Here is a 21,119-nt window from a genome sequence, read left to right as displayed (position 1 = left end):
ACTACATATTCAATAAATATCCAGTAACAGAATGGGGAAAATGCCATTATAGTAGCAGGGAAAATATAATCAGATAAATAGCTGCCTTAGGATTTGCATAATCATGAAATTGATTTCCACATAAGATTGCTCTTTACTCATAGTTCCTAACCTTTATCTCAGCCCTGCAAGGCTATTTGCATTTAGGGTCATTGTGCTACATCCCAAGTAAGGACTGAACTACCCAATAGTCTGTTTTGCTTCCTCCTGTACAAGTTTCACTCAGGATCAAACCACAGAAAAGCAACTTGAGGCATGCTGTCAAATTTGGAAGCTAAAGTCATACTGAGGAACTCGATCACAGGCACATATTCTATAACAGGAGCAGTTAACCTATAAACATCACTAGACAGTTGGCAGTAATGTTTAGGAGTCCTCTGGTTTTGGAACTGAAGGGCTTTCTTGATTGCGCAGCTCCCACCCCTCAACAAAGAGACATCTTTTTGCTGCAAATGGAGATTACCTCAAAGAACTACAACTGGTCAAAAAGCAGAGACTAGGAGCTGTGGCGTGCCCATCCATAATGGGACATATGTGACACAACTCGTACATCCAAGGCTCAGGGAACATGGCGGAAGAGGGGCAGGAAGCGTCTAGGAACCAGAGAACCAGGAGGGCTATGGTGAATGTCTTCTGGACACGATGAGGATGCTGCACCCACAAACTCTCAACAGCCATGGCTACCTGCTCAAGACCTGCACAGATCTCACCAGTCAGCTTGCAGCATGAATGAGGAAGGGAGTCACAAGGCCCCACCCCAACTGGAACAGCTTCAGGCAGTCACAGCTGCTGGGGAGGGAGAGGCAGTTTTCTTGAGGGATGAGCCCCTTGGAGGCTGTGCATGCTTCAGGGGTCAACCCTGAACACGGGTGCCTGTGGGCAACATTGACTGGACTCACAGAGATTATACCACTGTCATCATCATCATCATGATAGAAAAGAACATGATTTTGAGAAGGAGATGTAGGGAAGGGGGTTCAGGAGGAGTCATGAGGAGGGAAGGGTTTATCTAATGAAATTCTCAACAAATTTTTCTCCTGACCTCAATCTCTAGAACCCACAAGTCAGAGGGGGAATAACTCAACTCCTATAGGTTGTCCTGTAACTTCCACGTGCATCACACGCTCACACATTTAAAAACAGAGTGCTCTGACTTGATCATCTGTATTTATCATCCCTTTATAGCTATAACAAAATGCTTGAAGTAGGCTACCTTTAAAAAATGAATAAAAGAGGTTTGCCTATTTCAAAGTCACAGTTCTGGAGAGCCAAGGTCATGTCTCTAATGAGGGTCTCACCAAAAAAAAAAAAAAAATGGCAGGAACAACCGAGAGAGGGCGAGACCAGCTCACAAGAAGGCAGAAATGCTGCTCAAGGACCAGGCTCGAGCTTTTATGACAACGTGATGTTGTAGAAAACCCACTCCAAAGCTGAGGAGACAGCTCAGTCTATAAAGTGTATGCCTTGCCAAGGACCAGAGTTTGAACCCCAGAACCTACAAAATAATGCTGGGTATGATGGCATGCACTAGTAATCCCAGCATTTTGGAAACTGAGACTGGGGGATTCCTGGGGCTAGCTGGTCAGCTAGTCTGACCTAGTGAGCCACAAGGCAATGAAATACCTTGACTCAGAGGTTGATGGTATTCTTGAGAATGACAGCTGAGGTTGTCCTCTAGCCTTCATGCGTGGGTTCCCAAACACATAAGTACTCACAGATGTGTAAGTATACATGTACATGTACACACAGACAGAACGAGAGAGAGAGAGAGAGAGAGAGAAAGAGAGAGAGAGAGAGAGAGAGAGAGAAACTTACAGCAATCCCTTTGTCTCCAATTGACCTCGTGAGCACCCACTAGGCCCCATCTCCTAAAAGCTCCACCACCTCTAAGTACCACCTAATTAGGTACCAAGCTCTCAACTCACAAACCCTTGAATGACACACAACATCATCCTTATGTATTCTCCAATGTATATTCATAGTTAAAAAATAAAAATAAATCTTTTGTGTAAATAGTCTCCGTACTGTGGTGCTAATATTATTAACATGACAGATCTAGAAGAAGCCAGGAAATGAGCTTCTAGCATAATCACAGATGAGGGGTTATCTGGTGTTTTGCTTTTCTATTGCTGTGAGGAGACATCATGACTAAGGAACTTATAAAAGAAAGCATTTAATTGGGAGTTTGCTTACCGTTTCAGAGGGTTAGTCCATGATCATTACGGCAGGAAACAAAGCATCAGGCAGGCAGGCAGGCAGGCAGGGAGGCACCAGAGTAGCAGCTGAGAGCTCACATCTGATTCAAAAGTTACAGAGACACACAGAAAGACAGACAGGCAGACAGGCGGACTGAATGACTACAGGGCCTGTTGTAGACTTTGGAATCTAGAGAGAGAGAAAGAGAGAGAGAGAGAGACAGAGACAGAGACAGAGACAGAGAGACTGACTGACTACTGGCCCTAGCTTGAACTTCTGAAACTTCAAAGCCCATCCTAGTGACACACCTCCTCCATCAAAGCCTTACCTACTCTATCAAGGCCACATCTCCACCAACAAGGCCACACCTTCTCCATCAAGGCAAACTCTTCCCAATCTGCCCCAAACAATTCCACTAACTAGGGGCCAAGCATTTGAACCTACAAGCCTCTAGGCTCAGTCAAACCACCACGTCTAGTCTAGGCTTTTCCTCTAAACACATCTGGGAGGCATCTCCCTAAGAACGGGAGCACTGCATCGTGGGCCTAAACTGAACAACAGAAAGAGAAAGGGGCTGAGTGTGAGCATTCAGCTCACTCTGCCTCCTGACTATGGAGGCAACAGAACCACCCACCTCACGCTCCTGCCGCCATGATGGAAGACACCCAAGGATTATGGGCCAAAACACTTACGCCTGCTGCTCTCATGCCGTTGCTTCTGTCAGCATACCTTATCGCAACAGAACAAGTAACTAAGGCACCTATCATTTTTTTAAAAATCATGTTTGCGATATAAACCTTGGAAGGTCTCTCATGCTATTATATTTCTTCAAAGATACAAAAAGTCATGCCAGGCAGAGGTAGCACACGCCTTTAATCCCAGCACTCGGGAGGCAGAGACAGGCGGATCTCTGTGAGTTCTAGGCCAGCCTGGTCTACAAGAGCTAGTTCCAGGACAGGCTCCAAAGCCACAGAGAAACCCTGTCTCGAAAAACCAAAAAAAAAAAAATGACACAGAGAGAGAAATTTATAATATGGTATACTGTAATGTGTGGTGTACCTAGCCCAATCCCTGCCATCAACCACCCCCATTCCAAGTTGAAACTATTCTATGTATTTTAGAACTTCCGTTATTTCTAGGGCCAAGGTCTAAGAGACATGGGTAAAATAGTTTGTTTAGACCTTAATCTTACATCATATATAAAAATTGACTCCAAATCCATTAAAGACTTCAGTGTAATGACCTGACCCTATACAACTCTCAGAAGAAAAACACAGGGTAAAAGCTTCATGAAAAATGTGACCTCACCAATATATATACATACACGACTTCAAAGGTACAACTAAAGACTGACCAATGGGATAACATCAAGCTTAAAATCTTCTGCAGCCCCAAAGACACAGCCAGGAGTGTGAAAAGGCAATCTACGGAATGGGTGATGGTATTTGTAAACCAGACCTGGCAAGGAGATAATATCCAAAATGAGTAAGGAGCTCCAATTACTCAAAAGAGGAAAGAACTAGGAAGCACTTTTCTACAGTGAGGCCACCAAAAGTAGGAAGATGTACAACCTCACTTATTGTCACGGAAATGAGATCAAGACAGCAAGCTGCTACCTTACATCCATTAGTACGGCCACCAGCACCAGACAGAAAGCAGCAAATGCAGCTGCCTGGGCTGCAGAGGAATGGGATCTACAGCACTGGTGGGAGTGTACAGTGGCACAATTGTTTGGGATCTCCGTGTTCGGTCTCCTGCCTTCCTGGGAGCCACCTGGGGGGGCTCTGCTTTGCATTGCCGTTTATTAAATCTGGATTTATTAATTCAGTTTGATTTGACTTATTGCATTGGTGGCAGAAGAACCCAGCAACGGGGGATCTAATACTTATCATCAACTACTGTAGAAAATAGGAGGTTCTTCAAAATATTAAAAATAGGACTGACACTTGATCTATCAAGTGATATGATATTTGTGATTTATGCTCACAGGAGTGTCACCTAAGAGGTGAAAGAATCCCAAATTCCCCTGTACATAAATGGCTCAACGAAATGTCATATATTCTATATTGGAAGATTTTCTGTCATTAAAAAAAGGAAGGAAATTCTGTCACATGCTATAACACAAATGAACCCTGAGGTCATCATGCTAGGCAAAACAATCTCTTTGGAAACATTCCCCATCTCCCAAATGAGATACCTAAAGTCGTCAAAAGCATTGAAACAGAAAGTAGATAATGTGTCTAGGGGCTGGGAGAGGGGGTGGAAAGTTGTACATGGAAAGAGTTCAACAACAAAAAACTCTCAGAGATCTGGTTTATAATACATTAAGCATGATAAATATATTTATAAATGATTAGGGGAAAAAACAAAACAACGTGGAGGTTTTTGCTAAATTTGCACTAATTTTTCCAGGATTCCTTTCAGCAAATCATTAAAGATTTGTTTTGTTTTGTGTGTTTTCTTGAGACAGGGTTTCTCTTGTGTAGCCCTGGCTGTCCTAGAACTTGCTCTGTTAGACCAGGTTAGCCTTGAACTCACAGAGCTCTGCCTGTCTCTGCCTCTTCAACTTAGCACTTAAAATTACTAAATTATTCAAATATTAATTAAATTATTCAAATAACAAAGAACAAAAAATGTGAAGTCTCTGTCGTAGTTTGTGATGGCACATTACACCATACAAACTTCAATTCACTAAAGACTTTAAGAACATGTGCTACTGGGAGCAGACATGGATGGGGTCAGTGGAGCTGACTGCTTTATCATCAGTATTAGAGCATTTTTACAGACTGGTGTGGAAAAGGAACAAGGAAAAAGAGCAGAATTAAACCATGACGCCCTCCCAAAAGAGATTTAAAAGGATGGGACTGAGGACCAGCTCACAGCCAGCCTTCAGCAGACCTGAGACTTCCGCAGGGAAGCTGGGAGAGATCATAGCAGGCCACCTCAATAGCGCCCAGCTTGCTGTGGAGTACAGCAGACCTAGGGAGTGGGTTAGAGTGCGGACTAATGCATGAGTGACAAAGAGAAAACCCTCACTACCACTAACCCGGCTCATGAGAGCAGGACGTCCACTCCCCGCCCACCTTCATAGCCCCATCCCCTGCCACTGGGTTCCTTTTCTCTCATACTGAGACCCACCTCCAACTGCTTCCTGTAGGAAGAGTTATCTTTCTAAAGCCAACCATCCACATATCCCTTCAAGTAAACTTACAGAGGGAAGGCTTCAGTGATACCCTATTCTGCAGAAAACAAGGCTAGTATTCCTCATCACATCGTCAGAAGATAACACCTTACACAGCACCGTCCCCCAGAAATATGTGAGCCTATTTTGTCAGCTCAAGTGCTCCACTACCCACACTTTGAAAAAACAAAAGGCAATGGCATTTAGTATTTTATCTCATTCATTATATCCAAAACGTTGCCATTCCAAGATGTAATTATTGAGATTTTTATGGGGTTTGGATTTTACCCCACTGTATTTCTCAGCACAGAGCAGCCACGTTTCAAAGCTCCAGGGCCAAATATGGCTAGTTACTCCAGTTCTGAGAGCACAACCCTGCACTGCTTTTTCAGAGCACGTCCTGGCTTGGAATTGTGTGATGATGTCTCTATTCTTTGATGGATTCTGTCTCGGATCTATGTCAGAACACTCTGCAGATCCGCAACGAACTACGGGCAATGAGGGGCAAGGGCAGCTGGGAGAATTCCCAGAACTGAGAATAGGCAGCGCAGGGCCGAAGACAAGCTGGAGAGGGGCAAAGGTGCCAGTGACAGCCGTGCCAGATGCTTACGCCAGGGCCAAGAATCAGACCACGAAGACAGCAAGCCTAGCAGAAATGACTGCCACAGGGAGGGGCAGATAGGAGATGAGCAGACAGACAGGCAAACTGTCTCTTTGAGGAGGGAGGGAGCTGCGGGGCAGATCTGAAAAAGGACAGGTGGGTGATTGTGGATACAATGGGACACAGGTTTAATGGGATATGAGTTTCTAACAGGGAAAACACCAAGGTACCAAATGACTGTTAAACCACAGTGGAGCTGAAGGGCCAAAGAACTAGAAGCCAAGGGTATCTCCTCGCCCAGCTTTCAATGGTTTCTTCTCCTCCACACTGAAGGTCTAGGATTCTAATTGCTCCAAAGGTAGAAAGGAATTTTTTGTGTTTTGCAGCTCAGCACCAGCCACACGGCATAAACTTAGAGATCTGGCAGACAGAATTAAATTAAAAACTGAAGTTTAAATGTTGAAATCATGCAGAGGAAAAATGTGCTCAGAACACTTAATGATGATGTCAGTGACATGTCCACATGATTTGTTCCATGGTTACTTAAATGGTTTAACTGATAAGGATTCTGATGAAGAATTAAATTTAAATTTAATTGAAATTAAATCCAAAATCTTGACGAGGGGGGTAAATGTTTCTCAGTTTTACTAACAGCCAACACAAAATCTTTATTGTTCTAAAATGCAACATTGTTTTTCTTTTTTTTAACCCAAGATTAGGGCCCTCCATATCTGATTATAAACTTTCCACTGCCACTTTAGGGAACCTTGTTATTTAAAAGAATGCCCCCTCCATTCCTCCTCAGATATTGTCTCTCTATTTAGCTCTAGCTGTCCTGGAACTCAGCATTTGTGTCTACTTCTCACTTCTCCTACCCAGATTAACACTAAAAAAAATTTCCACTAACAAATTTTCTCCTCTGAAGGTATTGGTCTGCTGAGGTAACCCTTTAAAGTGCCCAGGCTGGGGGACTAGAAGCATGTAATACTTTACCTTCTCTGGACACATCTCTGTCTACACCCCAATTACCCCGAGGACGATGTCAGAGGCTCTGCCCTGGAGCTCTCCTCGGTCAGTAACCTATGGACAGAGTTATACCCTGTGTGTCATGCAGTCAGGACTGAACTATGACACATGGGTCATCTCCACTGCTGGGGAACTCCCTACACCCCAGAGCCAGGGCAGTGAACCGTGAAAGTGAGGAATTACAGCGTCCCGCACAGACACAGCTGGCTCAGGACAGCATCTACTCTCCCTTCTGCATCTTCTCAGAGGTCTGCAAGGATGCTGGCTCCCTTGTCACACTGCATTCACTCCTGTTCTCCCTCAGACCAGACGGGGAGGAACAGACCCAAGCTGGTGGACCTTTCACCCGTGTGCACATCCATTAAAATTCTTCTTACATACCTGGGAAAATCACAGCGAACAGAACAGAGACCTTTGCTCTAGACACATACACTCTCACAGACAGAAACTATAATACTTAGCCTTTTTCCAGTCACACAAACTGGGCTGGGGGGGGTCACTCTGCAGGGGGGCACTAGAAGAATAACTTCTCATTCAGCTCACAGCTCTCATCTTTTGGACCAAACCACCCAAAAGTGTACTCAACCTCAGATATTCCTGCTGTTTCTGCTTCCTAAGGAAAAGAAACCTGACAGGAAAACTAAAGAAGATTTGTTTTGTGAAACTTCTGGGTCTCTTAACAGTCAAGTTTAGACCTGGAGAACTCCACAATTACAATCCAGTGTGTGAGATGTGTGTAGTGTGTGTGTGTGCGCGCACGCATGCGTGCATGAGTGAAAGTGTATGTGCACACGTGCGAGCATGTGGGCAGAGTGTGTTCACACATGTGAGTGTGTGCATGAGTGAGTGTGTGTGTGCACATGCGCACAAATGTGTGTATGAGTGAGGGTGCGTGTATGTGTGTGTGTGTGTAATTTTTTCAGCCAGCACCCCTTTTACGTGAACCTATGCAGTAAGAGCTCAGCCTCATCTTCCATCCTTCTTGCCTATAGGAAGGCAGACCTGGAAGGAACTGTAGCTCAGGAAGCAGGGGTGAAATGTTACACAGTTCTGCACGGTAAGAAGGATTTGGGTCGGCAGATGGAAAATGGGAGAGATGATCAGAAAGCGGAGAAAGAGAAGGAATCAGAGCCCACAGGCTGTGGGAACCTGGAATTCTCCTTTGATGATGACCAAAATTAATTTGGCACAAGGTCTCGCTATGTAGCTCTAGCTGGACTGGAACTTGATACGCAAACCAGGCTGGTCTTAAACTCTGAGAGATCAGTCTGCCCCTGCCTCCATGTGCTGGGGTTTTATAATTTTTAAAGGCAGGATTTCACTTTGCACCCATAGGTTGGCGTCAAACTCATGGAAATTTCTTTGAGTCAGAGTCTCTGGAATATGGATGTGTGTCCCCATGCCCGGCTCCAAAATGCACTTCAGCCCCCAGCCACTCCATGTTGATGCCTCCGCCATCACTGCTCTATAAAGCCCGCCTCCCCTTCTAAACTAGAGCTCACACAGCGCTCACCGCACACCCAAAAAGACTCTTTGCCTTTCTCTCAATGTCTATCCAACTTCCACAGGTTGACATGTCAATCATCCAAGCGGTACCCCACAAGCTGGATCTTCCTTCCACTTCCCTTCCTCTCGCTCTACCATCAGGCATTGTAAACGGTTCCTTCTCAAGCCTCTAACATTCCACTATCTCACTAATACTGTCGTCACGAAAGGAACAACTAATATTTATTCAGCACTTGGACTGCACCACAGACTGTGTCAAGGGCATTACATGCGTAATTTCACTTGAACCTCAAACCTTACTAAACAGGTACTGTGACTACTTCCTTCACGTTAGGGAATCAAAACTCAGGTGGAATAGTAATTCTAAAGTCAACTGAAAGAACCTGACCCCTCTTTGCCTCAGTCCACACCCATGTCCCAAATAAAAAAATAAATAAATAAAAAGACAGGAATCACAGGGTATAGTGGCACACAGCTTTAATCCCAGCATTGGGGAGGCAGAGGCAGGCACACAGATCTCTGTGAGTTCGAGACCAGTCTGGTCTACACAGTTCTAGGGAACCACACAGTGAACCCTTTCTCGAGAACAAAAAACAAAAACAAACAAAAAAGAAGACCAAAACAATGATCTTCTTCATTAATTCTACCTAGTCACTCGCCTAGCAGCCCAGACCTTCGGAACACACCAGCTCCTGCACGGACTGACAACCAGCCCTGCCTAAGTTCTTACTGAGCACCGAGCTCTAGTCTAAGTCATAGCCATGTTTGCTTTTATTCTTTCAAGCTTCCAAATCCTACCAGACAAAAATGCTAAAGAGCAAAGAGGCTGCCCGGGGTGTGTGTGTGTGTGGGGGGGTGTATGTGTGTGTGTGTGAGACAAAACCTTTCCAAAACCAGATTATCTGCACAGGGACTACAGTAGCGCCCCTCCTCGTTCTGTCCCTCACCTCTCTTCTGGACCCCACCATCCTCCAGCCCACTGCAGTTATCTTTATGGAATGCAAATCTTACCACAGCATTTCCCTGCTTGAAATTAACACCTCGCTATCACTGACTGGATGAGGTCCAAATGTCTTAATGTGTTCTACACAATCTCTTCTTTTTATCATTTCATCAAATATCCACTAAGTGTCCACTGTGGAAAGTGCCATGAACCCTAAGATGAACAACAAACCAGCCCTGACCATTACTTCAACCCCAAACAAACCCTAACCCCTTTAGATCAGCCATGTACACGGCAGTTGATGTCACATTCTATAGACATAAGCATTCCTGGAGAAAGCCCATACCAATCCGAAGATTGCCTAGGATTTCTCTGACACTTTCTAGGCAGATATACTTACTTTCAAGTTCCCATATCACTTAGTTCAAAATTCTCTGAGGTAGCCGGGTGGTGGTGGCGCATGCCTTTAATCCCAGCACTCGGGAGGGAGGCAGAGGCAAGCGATATCTCATGAGCTCGAGGCCAGCCTGGTCTACAAGAGCTAGTTTCAGGACAGGCTCTAAAGCTACAGAGAAACCCTGTCTCGAAAACAAAAACAAAAAAACAAACAAAAAAATCCAACTAATTCCTGGCACGCTGTAAGACACTGGGTGGCTAAATGTATATCCAATGAAAGAGTTCAAACTTGAAGATCAGAGAAACAAAATACGGAATTAGAATTAAACAGTGGGCTGAATTAAAAGCAACGTGATTCTAGTGTGGCTCTGACTTGGCCTACATTTGACCCCTATGGGAAAACTCACGTGGAATTTGGACAGGCTGAAATGGCAAAACCTTGTTAGTTCTGGCTCAACAACGATTGGACAGCCAAATAGGACACTAGATTCCCCCACCTTCCTTCTTTACCTGCCAAAGTCCCTTTGTCCAAAGGTGTGGGGGAGGGTGTTCAAATCTATCAAAGCCAACAGAATTGACCTACTGAGATCCAACTTCATCTGTGCTGTGTCACTGTACAGGCTAGAGAAAAAAGCAAAATGTGTCCTGGGAAGGAGGCCAATTTCTAAGTACTGTGACTACAAGAATGTGACATTCTTAAAGTGAAGGCAGTTTGGATAAACTGGAGCTCGCAGATTCCTCCAACTGTCCTTGCCATTGGTTTCTGTGGTTTTTTTTTTTTTTAAAGAAAAATTGGCGGGGTGTGGGGACGCACGTCTTTCTGATCCCACAGCCCTCAGGAGGCAGAGGGAGGCGGATCTCTGTGAGTTTCAGGCCAGCCAGGGCTGCACTGTGAGAAAAGAAAAATTGATTCGATAGAGCCATGCGGAAGTGCCCTGGGGCTTCAAGCAAACACACAATCTTAAATGTAAACGGGAATACTATACCACTCCATTTAAAAGTCCTTGTGTGAAACGTGGCAGAAAGCTTCGAAAAGCCAGCAGTGTTTCCCAAACGGTGCTTCGTGAGCAAATGCTTTCAAACAGAGATGCATATTTTGGAAATGATCCTCCCCTTCCCCCCAAACATGTCAAATCTGTCTCTAGCCTGAAAGGAAAGGTGAGAATTCTCCCGCAACAGGCTGGGGCGGGGAGGAGGATCTCCGTTCATCCCTTCCAGGGAACGAAACCAGAGGGCAGCTAGCTAGCGCCGCTCTGGCTCCCGACAACGTGCAGACGCGAAGTGCAAGAACTCGTCCCCGAAGATCCCGGTCCTAAACAGCGAGCGCCGCGCAGCCCGCACCGCGGTGCCCGGAGCTGGCACCCGCACCGGGCCCGGCCGGACTCCACGCGGCCCCCGGCCGGTTCCCCAGGGGACTCCCCCTATCCCGACGCCACACTTCATCCCCGCCCGCACCTGGGGAGAAGTAACTCACTCCGGAAAAGCGGCGGGCTCCCCGGGGGAGCGCTGACGAGGACACCGCCCGGCTCCGCTCCGCCGGGACTGGCCGCCGCCGATTTCCTGGCGAGAAGCAAAGTCCGGCCAAGACTTCACTTCTCAACCGCCCCTGCTGCCTTTCCCCTCGGGGGCGAGCGCAGGGGCCAACCCGACACGCACCTGAGCCAATCAATGGCGGGGAAAGGCGGGACTAAGGGCTCTGAGCATCTTGGCCAATCAAGAAGCTCGAGGGGCCGGGCCGGTTCTGCCCATCACTCCCGAGTTAGAGTGAGCGCGCTCCGCCCTCCGCCATCGCTCCCGGCCGGATTCTCCCTTTAGACACAGAGAAGACGCTCGGGAAGTGTCTGCGTGCACCCCGGAGCGCCGCGCCGGGCGTGGGACAGCTGAAGGGAGGGGAGGGCTGCGGGAGCAGGCTGAGGGAGAACAGGTGGCGCGGGGTGGCTGACGTGTAGGTGTGCGCGAGAGGACGGCTGGGGTGGGGCGGGGAGCCAGCCCGGCCGGAGTCAGGTGGGAGCTGGGAGGACACACCTGAGGGGAAGAGAAGGGCGGATCCTTGGGATCAAAGGAAAAAGGAACCGCGGGTCAGCGTGAGCTCCTGAGGAAGGAGGGCGGTGCTCCAAACTCACACTTCTCTCCCAAAAGAAAGAGAAACGCTGCCCTTGCACCTAATGGAGCTATGCATTTGCACCCCAGGGAGAAAACTGCGCACCGTCATCCACAGTGTGGTCAGGAAAATCAGCTCTGCACACAAATCTCTTTTGCTTTTTCAAGGTTGCAAGGTGCCCTATGAAAGGCTCCGGAGGACTCCAGTCCGGGGAAAAGCCAACCCCGGGTCAGTCCCGTCCCTGGAGCGTCTAGCAGATCAGAGGTCCAACTCCGACCCTAAATATTAGGTGTCTTGGGGCGACAGGCGAGGGACAGTGCTCTTCGGCAGCACAAGGGGACAGCAGGTGCTCCGCGGCCACCTAGCTTCCGTAGTTCCAGGTGAGCGGGCCTGCCCGTGCAGGGGCGTGGCCGGGGGCGTGTTCTGTTTTCGCTCCGCCCCCCAACCGGGCCCTGCCGCGCCGCTGCGGCTCCGCCCCCCTCCTTCCGTCACCCGCTCCTTCCGTCGGTGGTGTCTTCCTTCCTGCTTCGCCCGCATCTTTCGCGACATGGGGAAGAGCGTCCTTTTCGCCAGCACCACCTGAGGGTTTCCTGGAGCCGCCCCCCGCGCCCCGCGATGGAAGAGGATCAGGAGCTGGAGAGGTAAAGTTGGAGGGGGAAGAGTGGAGCGGGGGCGGTGGGGCGAGCCAGCGAATCGGGTAGCGAAAGGGCACGCGGCCGACTGCGGCCCGGTGGGGCGGCTAGGCCTAACCCGAGGCGCAGAGGAAGGGAGGATCGAGAGTAGAGCGGGGCCAGATTGGGAAGAGGGAGGAGAAGCTCTGGGCTTATTTATCCAGAAAAGCTCAGGAGGCTACTAACCATCCGGGAGGGGAGAGAAGTTGGGAATCCAACTCTAAGTGCCAAACTGCCACCCCCGTTAGAACTGCCTCGTGTAAGGTCACGCACCGGGCGGTGCTGGCGTGTTAAGTCGCTTAAAGTTCCTGCAACTCCGCTTGTTCACACTGCTCGTAAATTCTCTCTGTTCGCCAGATTCCTCCTATTAAACTTTTCACTTCCTTTCGCTTACTAGTTTCCTTACCTGTTTCAAATGGAAGCCGTAACTGAGCCTGTCACCTTGATAACTTGTGGTTGCCATTTTTATGCTAAAATAATCGTGTTTTTTTTTATGCCTGTCAACTCCCTTTTCATCTTCCAGCAGGGCCTATCCTATTTATTATAACTCTGCCTCTTTTCTTTTGCTTTATTCAAAGAAAGATTTTGCAAACTTTTTTTTTTTTTTTTTTTTTTTTTTTTTGGTTTTTCGAGACAGGGTTTCTCTGTGGCTTTGGAGCCTGTCCTGGAACTCGCTCTGTAGACCAGGCTGGTCTCGAACTCACAGAGATCCGCCTGCCTCTGCCTCCGGAGTGCTGGGATTAAAGGCGTGCGCCACCATCGCCCAGCTCAAAGAAAGATTTTGCAAACATTTAACTTTGGGTTTTTTTGCCCCTTGTGGGCAATATACATGGTCAAATGGAGTAGAGAGAAAATAGAGTTAAATATTTATGGATAGATGCTGTGGAGATAGGAAAATGAGGTAGTGAATATTTAAAAGCTAATCACAAAATCCATATGATCTCATTCTTACAAAAAAAATGTGTGTGTAGAAAAATATCAGGATTGAAGACCTCAATGGCTGAAGGCGAGAGGAAGACAGCCTTGGAAATGGTCCAGGCAGCTGGAACAGATAGACAGTGTGTGACATTTGTATTGCACGAGGAGGACCATACCCTAGGAAATTCTCTGCGGTACATGATTATGAAGAACCCGGAAGTGGAATTTTGTGGTTACACTACGACCCATCCTTCAGAGAGCAAAATTAATTTGCGAATTCAGACACGGGGTACACTTCCAGCTGTCGAGCCGTTTCAGAAAGGCCTGAATGAGCTCATGAATGTCTGCCAGCATGTGCTTGACAAGTTTGAGGCCAGCATAAAGGATTATAAAGATCAAAAGGCAAGCAGAAGTGAACCCACAGTCTAGTCCCTCATGCAAGGTTACAAGGAGGACCACCCTCATGATGGTGCAGAACCCAGAACTAGAGTGTGTGATTGCAGCGTGTTCTGTCCTGTAGAAAGGTGTGGTTCCGGCTGTTGACCCGTTACAGCTGTTGGAATCTCTGCAAGTATATTTGCCTAATAAATTCTCTCTTTTGTTTAAACTAGTTTGAGTGGTTTCTCTTCCTTGCACATAGGTGATCCCCCAAGAATGGTGTCACCTCTTAACTGAACCAACACTGCAAGTGAACAGATAATTGGGCCAAGTTGAGGGTTTTGATCAGGGATATTAAAGGGTTATTCATTTCTGTATGATTGAAGTGCTGAGGAAAGAGGAGATGGAACAGAACATAAACTGTAGTTAAAAATGCGGGAAAGAGATTGGCAGAGGGAACTTGTGTTTTGCTTTTGGTTTTTATTTTTTTACGTTTTACTTTGTGCACAAGCATGCCGTGGCACACATATGGGAGTCAGAGGACAACTTGTGGAGTCGATTCTCTCTACCATATGGGATCCATAGATTGTCGGGCTTGGCAGCAAGCATCTTTACACACCGAGCCATCTTGACAGCCCTGGATTTTTATTAATGTAAATGCATCATTTCATATGATTGGTAGACTGAGTAAGGGTGAGGATGGCTTGAAGAACACTTTAAGAATTATAATTTTTCACGAGAATTTGAATGGGTCTCAAGCTCCATCGTCGTAACATTTGTAGGATAGATACCTGTTTACTGCTTGAGCACCAATGAAATACAGAGTTATGACAAGTAAATCAGACAGTTTTTATTATGTTGTGTGTGGACATGTTCATGTGGATACACATGTGCATTGGAGGCTAGAGATCAGCCTTAAACATGGTTCATCGGGAACCATCTACCTATTTATGCTTGGTTTGTTTTGAGACAAGTCTCACTAAATAGTTCTGACTGGCTTGACTTTGTAAACTCATAGATTCCACCTTGCCTCTGCCTTAATCTCCCCACATGCTGGTATTAAGGGCATTTGCCATTATTCCCCACCCTACCTTAGATTTTGAGACAGAATCTCACTGGACTGGAGTTTTGTCAGTTAGGCTAGGCTACCCTACTAGAAAGCCCCAGGGACCCACCTGTGTGTCTCCTGAGCGTTGGGATTACAGACCTACATAGCACCCTACTCAGTTTAGGTCTGTGGGTTCTAGAGAGGTTTTCACAGCAAGTCTTTTGCCAACTGAGCTGTCTACTCTTGCCCCAATTTTAATTATTGGAAAAACTGGGATTACCAGTCCTTAGGTGGTTGTGCAAATAGAGCTCAGGGTTACATAGAAGAGATAACTACTGATAGAAAGTCAGAACTTGGAGGAGACCTGTATGGAAGAAATGACATTTTGGAAACTTAAAATATTAGCAAAGTATATCACATCCAAGAATCATCCCATTTTTCTCTTCAGTCCTGTCTTGTAAGTATCCTACCCAAGTATGACTTCACCCTACATATCTGGAGCCCTTGAGCCCAGTTACCCCATTTTCTAGAGCATTGTGCTTTGGGGTCTTCAGTCAAAACTTCATTGCTGGGGATGATGGTGCACACCTAATCTTAGCATTGAAGAAATTGAAGTGGGAGAACTGCAAATTGAAGACCAGACTAAATATGCATAACGAAAGCTTGCCTCGGAAAAACATCACCGATATACTTAAGATATGGAAACTTTTAGTTAAATTTGACCTTCTACCCTGCCAAGTGCCTCTATTTCCCCACACTTGGCCCACTTTTTTAAAAGATAGTTTTGTACTTGCTGAGTGTCTGCATTGTACCAGGCCTTGAGAGCAGATAACAGTAAGAACTTTGTTTTTCAAGACAAGGTTTCTCTGTACGTCCCTGATTGTCTTTGAACTCACTGTCTAGACCACGCTGGCCTCAAACGCAGAGATCCACCTGCTTCTGCCTCCTAAGTGCTGAGATTAAAGGTGTGTCCTATTAAGTCTAAATTCTCTGAAGGAAGCAAATTCAGGGTCAAGTAGGGAACTGCTTTGGGCAGAAAGAGAAGGTTGTCCAGAGCTATAGAGAAAGAAGGAAGTAGCTATGTAGCGGGGAGAACAAATGCGTGCTTGGGGGACAATGTGAACTGGTCCTAAAGACTGCAGAATTGAAAGATTTGCATGTTTTAGTGTTCATAGCAGGCCCGAAGGAGAAGACTCCGTTTTCTGGGTTTGGGTGGTGGGGAGCTGAAGTGATATGTTGCTTTGATTACAGTGTGGGATGATGGGGTAGATGTAGCAAAATCAGACTAGAAGCAGGTAGAATCTGGAAGAGTCAAGGTGGCCCAGAACAATGTTAAGCTAACAATGCAGAAAAGGGTGAAGTCCTCAGGAACCGGGATGTAGAAGTCACACAAACATGACTCCATCTTCCACCTAGGACTGGGGCCAATTACTACCAGGAGCTTAAAAGAAGTCCGATGTTTTGTGTGATTATTGTAGGCATGAGTTGAGGGCCACGGAAGAGATCTAAGCTAAAAATAAACTTTGTGAGTCCTAATCCTAAAGCTGTAAGTCAACAAAGGCTGCAGAGTGACAGAGGCGGGGCCTGTTGGGCCCTAAAGCCCCACCAAGGAGGAGGTCGCCCCAAGAGGAGAAGGACCCCTGCTTTGTCTATTACAGGCTCTTTTAAAGGAAAAAACCCCACAAAATCAGGGAGGGGGTAGTACAGAATCAAAAGGGAGAGTCCAGAAATCATTCGTCAACTATTTTGACTAGTTCATTTAATGGTCAGCTAACTCTAACTGATCAATGCTATGGCGGTTGCGGGGTTGGTTGAACAAGGAGGAACACTTGCAGGTTATCTGCAGGTTGTCTCACCCTAGTTCCAGAGTCTGGGTCTATTGTAGAAAGACTACAAAGGGGATGGAAAATACTCAAAGCTCCAGTGCATGTGTGGTTGGTTACCAGCGTCCTGGTTCCCAGGAAGGTGGGGGTGGGGGTGTAGTAATGCTAAGGTGCCCCAAAGTCTTTCAGGCCCAAGAACCAAGCCTTGGACAACCTCAGTGGTGAAGTGTGGAGAAAGGAGTAACTGATGAGATGGCAAATTCTGTGGAAAGTGAAGCCGTGGAAGCCAGGGGAAGTGATTGAGTAAGTCAGCTGAGCAACGGGGGTGGGGAGCAGTCTGTTGGAGTTAGCACCAAGGTCACTAGGCTGTGGGTAGCAGCATTCTTTTGGGATCTAAGGAGAGGACTTTGCTGAGGAATGGCTTGGTTTGTTTTCCAAAGATAAAATGCACACAACCATTAGAAGGGGGTGTTTAGGTGGCAGCAGGGTGATGAAAGTTTGGAGTCAGGGTGGCAAAGATTCTAGAAAACCAATCTCAAAAAGTAAGGAATCTTGGAAGATGTAAGAAAGCCCATTAGGCTGGACGGTGTTGGCTCACACCTTTAATCCCAGCACTTGGGAGGCAAAGATGGGTAGATCTCTGAGTTTGAGGTCAGCCTGGTCTACAGAGTGAGTTCCAGGATAGCCAGGGCTGTTGAGAAGCCCTGTCTCGAACAACCAAAAAGAAAAAGGGGGGGGGAGCCCAATTAGTACACAGAAAGTGTTCCACTAGCGAGCACCACATCTCACAGTATCGTTGCAGTAAAGGATTAATTACCACCAGTCCTGGGGCATGCAGTCGGAATCTGTTTAGGGTGGCCATAAACAGGTTCACATGAAATGAAATATCTTTTGAAGGCAGATGGGTGAAGGGAGAAAAGAGGGTAATCAGGAGCTTGTACCCTCCCCCTGCCCCTGCATGTGTGGAAGAAATTGTTACCTGGAGTCAGTAGGAATTGAAGGAGGGTTGAGCCGGAGCTGGGTGTGATTGTGCACACCTTTAATACCTGAGTTTGAGGTCTACAGAATGAGTTCAAGGCCAAGGCCAGGAAAAGGACTGGAAGAAGAATGTGGGAGACCGACTTGGACTTGAATCATTTATATAAATGGGGGGGATAAAAACCTCACTATCTTACTCTCTAATAACATTGCACTCAAACCACTGCAGTGTTAATGATTCAAGATCAGAAGTTGTGTTCAGCTGTAAAATCCTGTGCCCTCTAAAGAGCCAATCATTAAATAATATGCCTACATGCCAAAGGCTTTTAATATCTAATAATTCTGAGTATTTGGCTTAGCGCTTGCCATTTTCAAAGCACTTTACAAACTAGTCCTAAATTACATATAGCAGTAACATCTAAGTGCCCTAATTGACGTAATACAGATTTGTGCAGTATCTCTGTAGAGAAGGAAAAGTGTCTACATAAAAAGTGATCCATTTAGTTGTGACCCAGAACATCCTGCACTTCAAGAGATAGGAAAGTACATAAAATTCTTTGACCCATGATTAACCACCCTTTTCAGCTCATTTATTAAGATTGTAGTCTCCAGGAGAAGGAAAGCATAATCAAAATATATTTGAAAAAAAAAATTAGTTAAAAATATTTGGGGGTGGGGGTTGAGACAAAGTCTGTCTATGTAGCCCTGGCTGTCTTGGAACTCATTATGTAGACCAGGCTGTCTTGGAACTCATTATGTAGACCAGGCTGGCCTCAGATTCACAAAGCTCCACCTGCCTCAGCCTCCTGAGTGCTGGGATTAAAGGTTGTGATGCCATCATACTCAGCTAATACAAATATATTTTTAAAAAAAGATTATAGTCTTCCATGTCTTAGACAAAAGTCATGTTTTGGTTATAAATTCAGGTGCTCTTTGAAACATCCTTCAGTTAGAGCCCCTAAGAGATGCCACCAGATCCATCAGCTTGTTTTCAAAGATTCCAGATCTTTCCCTTTTCAGGCCAAATCTTAATATTGTATTTCTTTTAGATTTTATAAGATACTGTGGTACAATTGCTGTGTAGGTCCTTTTACTTCAAGGATGGAATGCTTATCACACGCAGCCCACACTGAACCTCACACTGTCTACCAGCAAGTATGCACCTGTTAGCCCCACCCTGAAAAATGATGGACACGAGAGTCTTAATGAGTCATTCGAACAAAGCTTCTGTGATTTGGGGCAGGGCAGATGAGTTGTATGTATGAAAAAGAAGACTTTGTGCTAATGTGTGGTGTTGCATAGGTAAGTTCGGAACATAGAATGGAACAGATAAGGCAGGCTTGAGGCAATCGCTGTTTCCAGGGCACCCTCCTGCTCTGACAGCTGCAATCTATCCTAGGTGCTGAGGAAAGCAAAGAAGGTAGGCATAGTCTGCTTTCCAGGAACTCTTGCAGTACTGAAGCTACTGGACTGTGAAAGAAATACCACCGTTCAAAGATGTATGGCTTTCCTCTTTGCAGTATAAAGCAACTGTTAGCTGGGCGCACTCTCTCATGCCTATAATCCCAGCTGCATGGAAGTAGTACTGAAGTAGGAGGGCCTCAAGTTCATTGACAGCCTGGACTACAGAGTAAGTTCAAAGCTCAGCCTGAACAGCTTGTTGAGACCATGTTCAAGACAAGTAAATGAGATACAACACTTGCAGCTTTGTGATAGAATTCCTGCCCTAGCCTATGTAGGTCCAGAGTTTGATCACCCCCACCAAAGCTAAGCGGGCAATAATGAGTCTTGAGTCAATATATTCCATAAATGATGGGTTTTCATCCCATATCTGTGTGCAGAATGGGTGAGTGTCAGAGAACAGTCGAGCCAGCAGTGAGTTCAGACCATATCATAGTGCAGGCGTGTTGGACTACCAACATAGACGTAGGACTGGAGACTTGATAACATTGGATACAAGAAATTTCTAGAGAAGAAACTTAGAGAGACCCTATATGGTAAAGATACAGAGAGAAAGGTTGGAGGTGAACCCAAACTTCTGGGGTTCACTTACTGTTGAGGTTTTCCAGCCATTCTCTCACAACCAAAAACCAGTAAGGCAAGATTAACCTCTCCCCTGGTGTATCCTACTAATTGGAGTTAAAGAGTCAACTGCACTAAATCCATCTCCCTGGCAACCATGTCAGAACAATTGGCATCTTTTAAAGACGATGTGAATCCAGGGCTTCTGGGTGTAACACTTGGGGGTAGGAAGAGAGAGGAGCCTTGCTGTTGCCTGTTGACACCATGTGGTTGTCTTCGAAGGAAACAGTCCAGCTGGGCATGGTGGTACACAAAGCTAGTTCCAGCCCTTAAGAAGCTGAGGCAGAAGGATGGAGGATTTGAGGCCAGCCTGGCTCACCTTGTCTTCAGAATATAAAATCATTTCATTCATTTGTTAAATAACTATTGAGCACAGGGATGCAGCAGGAAACAAGTTGACCTGCATGCAGCTTAGTTTCTAATGGCCCGGAGAGGCAATAAATGCATGCGGTCAGTCAATATTAGTGATTAATTGATTATTATAATATTATTAGGCATGCTGAGCAAATTGATTGGTTTATGTGTCTTCTTGAGTGAAGATTTTTGGAACAAACGAAAACTCAGTAGTTTCTGTGACTCTTTTAGCCCCAGGGAGCACTGGAAAGAAGTATGATACATTCCCAGTTTGTTAAAACTTTTCTAAATAAGCCATTCTGAAATAGCATCCCTATTAATATTATATACATAACAATCAAAAATAGGTGGGTTGGGATTTTCCTCTTCAAAAAGAAATTAAGACTCTGCTGGAGCATTCGAAGTCTTTCCCACACTTAAAGGCGAACATGCAAAGCAATAAAAGGTCTGTAGCAGATGAGCACCTGGTACAGTGCCAGGTATCTGGAGTGCTGGTCGGAAGCCAGGCCTCAATCTAGGCCAGTGATCATAAACTGCATAACCATATGTATGCCTTAGACAATAACTCCTGTTTCCAGTAAATAACCTTTTCTACCTGCATCAAAGGAAAGCTCCAGCTGGGCATTCTGTATGCACTTTAACCCCAGCTCTCTCTTGGGAAGCAGAGGCAGGCAGGAATCTTTTAATTTGAGGCCAGCCTGGTTTACAGAACAAGTTCCAGACCAACTAGGTCTACATAGAAAGACCCTGTCTCAAAAGAAAGGAAAGAAGGAAGATGGTTGGTTTATGTTTGTTTGTTTTTATTCTTACTCTTTGGGGGCCTTGCCACCCATCTCCCAAATAATCAAACACGCAGACTTATTCTTACTTATGAATGT

At 45.9% G+C, this 21,119-nt stretch overlaps 3 protein-coding genes across 4 annotated transcripts in view; 2 read left to right on the top strand and 1 right to left on the bottom strand.

Moving 5' to 3' along the window:
- The window catches only part of Lnx2 (ligand of numb-protein X 2), a 62,208-nt gene extending 50,657 nt beyond the window's left edge, over positions 1-11,551 (bottom strand). The window contains exon 1 of one of the 2 annotated variants that reach the window (XM_075972138.1): positions 11,344-11,551. The gene's annotated coding sequence lies outside the window, so the exon portion shown is untranslated. The remainder of the gene's footprint in view (positions 1-11,343) is intronic. The other variant, XM_075972128.1, reaches the window with a different exon arrangement.
- A 945-nt stretch (positions 11,552-12,496) lies between these two features.
- LOC142849722 (DNA-directed RNA polymerases I and III subunit RPAC2) lies at positions 12,497-14,185 on the top strand. The gene is made up of 2 exons (XM_075972281.1): positions 12,497-12,630; positions 13,632-14,185. The coding sequence occupies exons 1-2, from the start codon at positions 12,605-12,607 to the stop codon at positions 14,005-14,007; spliced, it is 402 nt and encodes a 133-aa protein (XP_075828396.1). The 5' UTR covers positions 12,497-12,604; the 3' UTR covers positions 14,008-14,185.
- The window catches only part of LOC142849726 (protein POLR1D-like), a 35,794-nt gene continuing 27,172 nt past the window's right edge, over positions 12,498-21,119 (top strand). The window contains exon 1 of the mRNA XM_075972295.1: positions 12,498-12,630. Coding sequence (XP_075828410.1) covers positions 12,605-12,630 — 26 coding nt within the window. The 5' untranslated portion in view covers positions 12,498-12,604. The remainder of the gene's footprint in view (positions 12,631-21,119) is intronic.

The sequence above is a fragment of the Microtus pennsylvanicus genome, chromosome 1 (genome assembly GCF_037038515.1).
Source record: "Microtus pennsylvanicus isolate mMicPen1 chromosome 1, mMicPen1.hap1, whole genome shotgun sequence".
NCBI classification, from domain to species: Eukaryota; Metazoa; Chordata; class Mammalia; order Rodentia; family Cricetidae; genus Microtus; species Microtus pennsylvanicus.
This window is presented reverse-complemented; position numbering and strand designations above follow the sequence as displayed.

Excerpts from the sequence above, each read along its gene's own strand:
- LOC142849722 (XM_075972281.1), top strand. The coding sequence starts at position 12,605 with ATGGAAGAGGATCAGGAGCTGGAGAG. Across the intron at positions 12,631-13,631 it reads GAGGATCAGGAGCTGGAGAG|AAAAATATCAGGATTGAAGA; the intron begins GTAAAGTTGGAG and ends ATGTGTGTGTAG.